This window comes from Silene latifolia, chromosome 7 (genome assembly GCF_048544455.1).
Source record: "Silene latifolia isolate original U9 population chromosome 7, ASM4854445v1, whole genome shotgun sequence".
NCBI classification, from domain to species: Eukaryota; Viridiplantae; Streptophyta; class Magnoliopsida; order Caryophyllales; family Caryophyllaceae; genus Silene; species Silene latifolia.
In genome coordinates this window covers 11,495,945-11,506,589 of record NC_133532.1, presented here as the reverse complement: position 1 = coordinate 11,506,589, position 10,645 = coordinate 11,495,945, and the positions used below count along the sequence as shown (strand labels likewise).

The following is a 10,645-nucleotide window of genomic DNA, read 5'->3' as shown; positions in this document are numbered from 1 at the left end:
ACTATAATTGCCCCATTTCTATTTTGCGTATGTTTTTGTTAGTACAATTACCCTACTTTATTGGTCAGACCGACCACCTCACTCACCTTAGTTTAAAAATGCACGCCTTGAGTGCGCCTAAGGCGCGCCTTGGATGAGGCACTAGCCAAAACGCCTCGGTGCATTTTAGGTGCGCCTTTTAGACAAGGCTCACCTAACAAGGCTAACTAGTACGCACTTTCCATATCTTTTACACAAGACTCATCATTTCTTTTCCCCATTATTCTTAACTATACTCCTTGACATGTTAGCCAACTTGAAAACTCCTAAAAAGGCTATTGTTACCCAAAATGTTATTTGGAAACTACAAATTTGTTACTCCCTCCTATTCATTTTAACTCTCCCTCTTTACTTTTTCATCTATTCATATAACTCCTAAAAAGGCTATTGTTACTCCTTTTGACATGTTAGCCAACTTGAAAACTCCTAAAAAGGCTATTGTTACCCAAAATGTTATTTGGAAACTACAAATTTGTTACTCCCTCCTATTCATTTGAACTCTCCCCCTTTCCTTATTTAGTAAAGTTTTATACTTATTTTAATCACCTTACCCCACAACAATACCCCACAATACTCATACTTTATCTTATTTTAATCACCTTACCCCATAACAATACTTATTTTAATCATCTTACCCCACAATAATACCTTCCCTCTCTCCAATTACCTTACACCACCACAATACTTTACAATAAAATAATCATCCTCTTAATTTGCGTGCCCTTTTGAAAGGGGAGAGTTAAAATGAATAGGAGGGAGTATAAAAAATAGGGCGCCTCACGTTTAAAAGGCGCGCGCCTTCGCCTTGCGCTTTGCGCCTCGTCGCCTCAGCCCCTTAGCCCCTTTGGTTACATGCTGACTTTAATTCTTGTCCAAAAAACAAAGGGAGCATTTCCAAAGAATTGGAGATAAGCGTTTAGTCAAGCAGTCAAAAGAGCATTCTTTTATGTCGAAGTCAGCGATCAGATAAGTGTAACAGAAATAATAACTTGAAATTATATACTCCCACCGTCCCGGTCATTTGTTTACTTTTTGACACAAAGATCGAGGAAAAGGAGCGGACCATTTGTTGTTATAGTCGCAGTAAGAGACCAAAGAATGCACAAAGATATCATAGAGGTGACACCCATCCACAAAAAGACACGGTAGATGTGACCAAAGAACATTGTCACAGTAAGAGACCAAAGAATGCAACATTTCATGTCGTTCAGGCAGTCAAAATACTATTTTTTGTGACTAAGTAAGAACTTACCATGAAAACAAATTTCTTACAGCATGTACTGCCCCCCTAGTTCCACCTGCATGGCTACATGCATTTGATTTCATGGAAGGGAAAAAGACAAAATATGGAAAATATAAAATGGCAAAACATAAAAGGGTGAATTATCCAGGAAATGGCAGTAAGTTGCATCTTTACAGTTCACATTTGAATTAGCTGCAAATCTGCAATAGACTAAAACCTAATCACAGGTATAAATCCAGTTTTGAATCAACTTCAACCATTTAATTTTATGACAGTCCAGCAAATCCAAACAGTTGAAAGTTAAAGATCGTAAGATTAATGACACCACAAAATTACAACACAGCCACAGATGAAGGATTAAAAATAATGCCCTTAAAGGCTTAGACAATGCTGCAAGCCTGCAATATAAAGCCACAGAGGCACAGAAATAGCTGGTCACTTGGATTGTTTTACTGCACTAGACACAAACTTCTCCAACATCTTTTCTGAACAGACCGTGGAGTGCAAAGCTACTACACCTATGAACAGCAAGTCTAGTAAAACTAATTCTACAAGTACCCAGGACCACTTCGACTATCAGAACACAGAATTTACTAGATTTATACAAGTCACTAAAAATAACTCAGACTATCTCCAGTAGTCAAGCAGTTAAAAATCATAAAACAATTCTTAAGTTTCTTTAGCGTAAAATCGTCTTACTCTTCCAGCCTTCCCCTTCCTGGAGACTCTTGCATGCTGAAAACTGAGATCTCACTGTACAAGCAAGTTTAAGTCCAATGAAACAATCTGTTTGTATTCAAAGAGAGATCAGCATGTAACCGCCAAGGGTAACCACAGACCAGAACAGAGGAGGATTTTTGATAGGAAGGACTAAGAGCAAGTGCAATGGGAGTTTTGAGTGTTGGGTTTGTCAATAAGAACTTTAAAAATAAAGTTCTTTCCATTGTGGGAGGTATTGGGTTTGTCACAATAAGAACTAGGTTCTTATTTAAGAACCAAGTTATTTGATAATTTCAAGGAAATAAAATAGCTAGATGAAGAGAAAAAATTAATAATGTGTCCCATTAAGAACAAATTAAAAAGTTTTCCCACTGGAACAAAAAGTTCTTATACTTAGAAATTGGTAAAAAATGAGTTGGCATAGGAAGAACTTTATATTAAGTTCTTCCATAAGGATGTTCATTTTATATTAAGTTCACATAGTTTAGATAAGAAAGTAACAAAATCAACACGTACTATAATCTACGTTACTTGGACTCGGTTAGAAATTATTGACAAGGAAAGAGAACTGGATGGAGATATGACTCACATGATTTAGGTCCGTTTTTAAAGTGAACGAGAGTAATGACGTTCCTATTCAGCCATGCCTCACTAAGGGTAAATTGTACCATACTCCAATCAGGCATGCCCTGTTATATTGCACTGCAGGTTGGTTGTAAAATAATGTGGTGCTCACAAGATGAATGTGACAGAGATGCGTATGGTACGGTGATTTTGTGGATCATTAGGGAGAAAGTAGTACTTGCATCTATTGAGGATAGATAAGAGGAGATTGGTTAAGGTTGTTTGGCTAAGGTGGTTTGGGGATCTAAGATGGAAACGAAGTGTAGCCTGGGTAAGGAAGCCTGAATAATGGGGAAAAGATAAGATTGTGATGGGTAGCGGACGGCAAAAATAACATGGATAAGGTGATTGAAAATGATACTTCATATTAACAACTAGGAATCGAAGAGTATATGGCATTAGAGAGGAAAATATGGAAGGAAAGGATCCGGGTTTGAAGGACTTTAATTTCCTTATCTTTTAAGGGAATTTTTATTTCATACTCAATAGTTTATTACAGAGTAGTTCAGTATCTTAATAACAAGTAATGCTTATAGAACCATAGCACCCCCCCCTGTCCCTCGAATAGCTTACCTATTCTATTTAGGCAGTTGATCCATTGCTTAATATAACCTGCAATTTTTGTTAATTGCATGAAGCCGTCTCCTGTAGCTATATAGGTTGATACAGCTTCTGGTCACAATTGATTAGTACTTTAAATGAAGCTTCTTTATCAAAGAAAGCTAGAGTTTCTGGTAAACTTAAACTGAAGTCTCCTCTACTGTACTGGTCTCCCCATTACTATTAGTATATAATATCAGACACCTATAGAAATTCGGTCTCCCTACTGTACTAGTCTACATTACTGTGAGAGTGTGAGTATAATATCAATCATGGTAAGTGTTAATATTTTATTTCTCCGTCTACTCAGGTCCCTTAGAAAATCACTCTTTCCTAGTCGAGTAAGAAGAAAATTGTCACTAAAGCTTAGATTGATTCCTTCTAAGAAAAGAAAAAAAAAACAAAGCAAATAGAATTAATTTTAAAAGCCATGGCAGTAGAGTTACAAACCTCACTCTCCAATAACAGCTACTGTCATATCTTCATCTTACTGTTGATTTCATCTTTCACTTACCAGCAAGCTTGTCATCTGCATGATCAATGGTCTCTTCTCGTCCTTGCCGGGTCTTTCACTTCTTCAGTAGGTTCACTGAACTGGAGTACTGCTTCTGATTGTTGTTCCTCTTGGGAGGGGATTAGTTGCGACGTTAAGGGCCGGGTTACTCGTTTATGGCTACCAGCAAGAGGATTAAGAGGTAACATATCCTCTTCCCTTAGGGACCTTACGAGTCTTTCTCAGTTAAACCTTTCTCAAAACTCGTTTTCTGGAGTACTCCCACAAGGTCTTTTTAGTTTTTACCTCATTAACTAGCCTTGAGATCATTGACTTGAGCTCCAACTCCCTGTATGGCATACTCTCGGCATCATTTACTTCGAGTGAAAGTTTCCCTGATACCATCCAGGTTATAGACATCTCAAACAATCAATTTCATGGCATGATCGAGCCTGGTTGGTTCGCTCTGGGGTCAAAATTGTCGAGTTTAAACGTCAGCAACACAAACTTGAACGGTCAGATTCCTTCATTCATTTGCACCAGTTGTCCTCAGCTTAAGACCCTTGATTTTTGCAACTCCGCCTTCAATGGACACATTCCTGTTGGTCTAGGCGGATGCTCAAACCTTGAAGTGTTTCGGGCAGGTTTCAATGATGACATCTACAGCTTGAAGTCACTGGCTGAGGTATCAGTTCCAGTAAATTACATAAACGGTGCCATTAACAAGGAAATCATTGGCCTAACAAACCTCAAGATAATCGAGTTATACTCCAACCGTCTTTCTGGAACAATTCCCCTTGATATTGGAAAGCTCTCAAATTTGGAGCACCTGCGACTTCACACAAACAAACTCAATGGCACCATACTTTTGGAGAATCTAGCTATGTTGAGAATCCACAGTTATGTGGTAGCATATTGCAGCGATCTTGTTTTCGCCAATCAGGTGTAAGAGCGCACAATACAGAACCTGAAACTGCCATCGGTGGAAGCCAGTACACGAAACCTTTTCTTGAAGCATTCACAATCGGGGTGACAACAACTTTTGTCGCTGTTCACGCCATCCAAGCATTCCGACTTAAGAGGATCTTCTACCGATAATGAGTTCACATGGAATGGTATCGAGGTGAGACATTCAGGAGACCACAAATTTCAACATTTCAGGTAGTTCAGGCAGTCAAAATAGTATACTCTATGACTAGAATGAGCCAATAAGTGTACAGGAATTAGAATTTGAAATTATATATAGGAAAGGTTACAAGTCTTCCCATAAAACAAATTTCTTTCAGTAATGGCTCATAGCCTAAACCCTTATATTGTCCCTCTTAAATCAACCTGCAAGCAATTAATTCATGGAAAAAAAATAAAATAAAATATGTAAACATAAAAGGCTGAACAATCCATTTACCCCTTTTTATGACATGTTCCTTAAACATACCAACACTCATCCGATCCAAGCAGCTGAATGATTATAATATTTAATATTAAAGATACTTACAAATTTACAGCACATTCACATAATCACATATGTAAGTAAAACTAATACCCTAAACAACGATGCAACATAAAGCCTCAGAAAAATCTGATCACCTGGATTACTTTATTGCATTTGGCATGATATCTTATCAACCAATGTTGATGAACAGACCCTGGAAACTGAAGCATTTTCGAATAACAGGTCTTGCAAAACTATTGCAGGTCTCCTCGGAGCACTTCTGATCTCAACACATTATTGATTGACACAGATCATTAGTAAGAACTCAACCAATCTCTAGTAGTCAAAGAGTCAAAAAAAAAAAAAAAATAGAAAGCAGATCTTTTTCTCTTTACTGTACAGGCATCTTACTCTTCCAGCCTTCCCTTCCTGGAGATCGTTCATGCTGAAAACTAGGATTTCACTGTCCGACCACTTTTGACTCCAAGTAAATCATGTTTTCCTTTTAGGTTCAAAGAGAGGTCAGTATAACCAAGGCTAACCAATCACCGGAAGTCAGGAACGCGGGAGGAATTTGATTGGCGAGGACTGGGGACTTGAGGAGATTACATATATTTTATTTCACAAAGTGAACACAAGCAATTAACAAAATCCACATGTATTGTAATCTATGTTATAGGATTCGGTTAGATATATCTGACACAGGCATGTTGTGGAGATGTCGCAGGTGTCACGTAATGGACCTGGCTAATGTGAACGGAATGCAAAAAAATGTTTACCCAACACGTGACATCTTTCCTTCATGAAGAATGAAATTTAAGTTGATTTTTCATTTTGTGTCAATACTCTCCCTCCTATTACCTCTTTTGTCACAAATACATAGACCATTGCAAATACACATGTCTAGCCATAAATTTTTTTCAAAAAATAATGGAGTAGCTGACAGTGTAAATTAAAAAGCGGAAATACCATCACAACTACTCTATTTTGAAAGAACAGTTGACACCGTCAAATACCAGTGTTTTTCTATGGGACATTATATAACGAAATAACCATAACAAGTGGCCCTAGATTCCATTACGTAATAGGGGTTATCTAACTTAACAGCGAGTATTTTAATACCATGGGCATGAGTACACGTCCAAGCGTCATACCCATGTCTGAGTATCGAGTGTCCAACAAAGGGTATTGGGTACAAAAGGAAATATGAAGAGTCCAGGTAGCATAGAGTGTAATCGTCTAATAGAACAACTGAAATAAGATTCATCAATAAATGGTCAACTTTACTTTTTTTTTTTTCAAATGTGTATAGCTGGACATTGTCCAAACAATGACACTCAAATCTTTCAACAACATTATGGATTGAAAGCTGAACAAATTGAATTAGAATATAGAAATAACGCACACTTATCATACATATATCTTCACATATTTCAATAGCTTGTAAGGAAGTAAAAACCAAACATTTAAACATAAATGAAGAGACCTTCCAAATTCATTCATCCTCCGCTATGAAGTTTGGTAGCTCACCCTGGCAGATGTATTCATCACAAACTGATGACGATGCCCAGCCCCGTCTTAGCCGAATTATATCTTCTGTGAAGGTAGACCCAGAAGACCCAATGAATACACTAGACATTGCACAAATTGTTTTATCCAGCATGGCTTCCACCTTCACAATTCACAACATTAGAAGAATGAGAACCACTAGACTGGGAATTTGAACACTCATTAGCATAAGCAAAATTCTGAAAAGTGAGAGGGACCTTCATTGATGAATGCATGGATCACAACAGAAAAACATTTTAGCTGAATTATTACATGTCGTGTACAAGTTTAATACAAAATCCAAGGAATGCTAGAATGGAATCAATGGATATCTTAAAATCTGGTTTACTTAAATTAAGGGAGCTCATACAGAACAAGTCTGCAAATATATTAAGCATAATAACATAAAAAACCTTCTTGCATTTCTGTGTTTTTTTATTGCCTTCATTAGATATTTTTAGTTACTAGCGCCTTGTGTAATTGCGTCAATGACATCATCATTACAGGAATAATTTTAGCGATGGTATAGTGAACTAGTGAAGTACCAAGCAAATGACACTATCTCACCTGGGAATTCCCATCGAGGCCATGTCTATACAACAGAGCATCCCATTTCTCAGCTGAATTTCGGGCTGGTCTCTGAACAAGTGGTACAGTCTTCCCGTCAACAACAAGGAGTGACTGAAGTAATCCTGTTTCACTACCTGCAGCATCCGTGGAAAGATATATCACTGGTGTATTAGACCTTTCAACTACCCTTGCAATGCAGCTTGCAGCTTGAGGCACCGAATAAAAGCAGCTTGGATTTTTAGCATTGCTGAGAATCCAAGGGAAGACAATGTTAGAGGTTTTCTAATGAAATTAAAACATAAATTGCCTATAAATTCACAATGCTAATGACCAGGGTAGTTAGTTAGCTACTACTCCCTCTATCCCTGCGGACAGTTTACGACTGCTTTTTGATTGGGTTCTTTTGTAAGCAGTGAGCACATGCAAGGGGGCTAGCAAGTCCCAATTTTGTCCTCCACCATACAAAACATGACGACAAACAAAACATAAAGTCGTAAACTACTGCCTCAGATGGACTACAGAGGGAGTAATATGGCATAAATTACCAGCCGAAGCAAGTCCAAAGTCTGACAAGCTTTACAAATAGAAGTAATACACGACAGGACATAGTGTATACCAAGAAAAATCCAGACACCTAGAACATAATAATCAATGCATATTAATGTTCCTTTAGTTGAAGGAATTCAATCAAATACCCTTATAACTACAGTATTCCAGTCACTCTGATTCAATAATGACAACAAGTGTAGAACATTCGTCACGTGTAAGAAAAAACAAACAAATCAAAATCAGTACACCTTCTGCCTATATATCTTTCATATATAACGTAGATTGCCAGGAAGTAAATATTTTGAGGAAACACTTACACAACTTCTTAGTACTATAAATAAAACAGTGTTCAACAGACGACAGTTACACAGCTAATATCTATATAGAAGTATAGGAATGCATGTATATCTAGGCACTGCCCTGAGAGACGGTATATTCAGGTGTCAGTAAGCCAATTATCAAAGATGTAAGGTAATCCATGGAGTCGAGAGAACTTCAACATGAAATACATAAAATGCAAAGAAAAAACATAATGGATAAGATACTCGACTCAAAGTACTCCGTACTTTTTTTTATACTGTAAGGTACCAAATACAACGATATGACAAAGGACCTTGCACAGATTAGATATTAAACTAAGTGCAGGGTATTTAACATACCAAAACTTCAACCAGCCATGTCTTCGAAAATGAAGGGCAACATAGTTCTTGCCCAAAAAGGTTTGAACAAAACGCTGGGCAGTGAGCATTATTAGACGACTAGGTTCAACCAAAGTTCTACACTTGTGAGCAATTGGACCTCCGGGCTGCATCACCCAATCCCTTTCAACATCAGCAAAAAAGACGTCTCCAATAGCAATAACTGCGTCTTCAGAAGAAAATGCAGCCTTGACATCCTTCATTGTCCTTTTCTTAGGTTCCTTCACATCTTCCCCCCAAGGCGATTGAAGCTTAGGCAAAGACAAACCTAGAGACTTCAACTTCTTAACATGTTCATCATCAACATAACAATCCCTGAAGTAGCAAATGAATTTATCAATGCGCATCTCCTTCTTCTTAGCCTCAGCAAATTCTTCAAACGTTACAACCACATTCTTTCCCAAACACTTGTTTATATGCTCAATATCCAATACCTTATTAAACTCATAATCAACCTTATGGCTCGGGATCACCAAAACCCTACCCAAAACCGCTGCAAAGAACATATGTTTCTCAAGACAAATCAAATGGTTCGACATTTGCCCCGACACACAAATTGCAAACAAGTACTTATCCAACCTCGGGTTCCACTCAATAGTTCTCCTCTCCGCCAACTTCTGATCCACTCTCCCACACATATTAAACCCTCCATCCATCAACTCACCATTTCCAACACCCAATTCCGAAACATTCCCATTCTTATGAGTTGACAACAAAACCTTCTGAATTTCCTTATTCAACACCACCCCATCATAAACCCTAGCTTTTAACTCCTCAAAAACCGTTCTTTGGACCGACATTCCACTCAAATTCAAGTACCCAGAAGTCCCATTATTCTCATCACTCCTACTACTATTCAATGTACTATTCAACAAGGAAATTAACCCTAATTGCTGTTCTTTCAAAAGATACAAAGCTCTCAATTCAGCTTCCCTCATTTCATCAGAAGGAGACTTAATCAATCTAACATCCCAAACACTAGAATTATGCAACCCTAATGAAAAATAAAGCAAAACTAACAATGTAATTAAGATTACAAAACACAAATACCTCTTATTCTTGAACTTATCAAGCTTGAAACAACGTCCAAAAGACGTACCAAAACCCTTATGATCAATGTCAAAAGGGGAAAAAGATTGAGAATTTGAAGTGGGTTTTACAATGTCGTTTTGATTAATCAAATTCCTGCAATCCCCTTCTTCATCATCTGAAGAAATACTCTCTCTTTCCAACTCCTTCATCGTCGCACTTTCTTAATTAAATTCACGAAATTCTGGTAAATATCATCGAATTTCGGAAAATTAACACATACCCAGTTGATAAAATTGAAGAAAGTTGCGAGATTTGTTTCTGGGTATTTGAGATTTTGATCAAAGAAAATGTGGGAAAATAGTGGTTTACTCAAAATTCTTGTGCAATTTAAGCAATTGTTGGAAGAAAAATAAGAGGAATGTGGGATTGTTAAACAGAGATGATAATAAAATGATGGATTTGTTTGAAGAGAAATGATTAATGAGATGAGTTGTTGTTGAAAGAGTGAGTGAGCAAAGTGGTGGTTAAGCTTGGCTTTGCTTCAAGTGAGGACATTAACACACATCCAACAATTGGTTTGTCGGTGGAGGCAGTTGGTTGACAGTTACCCAAATTTCGATTTTGGTTTTTTGTTTCCTCTATTAAACCACGAGTCTTGCTCATGACGGTCATAACTCATGAGTAGAGATAGAAGTAGGTTGTGTTTCAAGCTGGTCTACCATGTTTCGAGAAGATAATCGATCGGGCCATGCACGAAAAGGTGGGCTTTTTTTCATGCTGGTGAAACGGAATTGGCGACCTAGGCACAGCCCACGATCTATGGCATATCATATTGTGCTTAAACGTACACAAGCAATTAATTCACTTTAGCTTTATATCTTTGTATTTTGAACTTGTCCTAGCGTGTCGTGCCCAAGTGACACGATCTTCTTTGTATTCTAGAATGGGCCGTGGACTGTGTTGTGGAATGTCAGTCTAATGGCTTGCGTGCCTACTTCCATCACTACTCACAAGTAACATATTTAAGCTGACCTACCTTCTTTCTCCTTATCGAAAATTGTTTGGAATTCAGGTAAAATTTCATTTTACTTTTCAAT

General features: G+C 37.6%; 1 protein-coding gene across 1 annotated transcript; it reads right to left on the bottom strand.

Moving 5' to 3' along the window:
• Positions 1 to 6,509: 6,509 nt before the first annotated feature.
• On the bottom strand, positions 6,510 to 10,165 carry LOC141591748 (O-fucosyltransferase 36-like). Its single transcript, XM_074412188.1, has 3 exons — positions 8,478 to 10,165; positions 7,267 to 7,516; positions 6,510 to 6,823 (listed from the first exon to the last, which is right to left on the bottom strand). Exons 1-3 carry the CDS (start codon positions 9,755 to 9,757, stop codon positions 6,647 to 6,649), a joined length of 1,707 nt encoding a protein of 568 aa, XP_074268289.1. The 5' UTR covers positions 9,758 to 10,165; the 3' UTR covers positions 6,510 to 6,646.
• Positions 10,166 to 10,645: the final 480 nt, after the last annotated feature.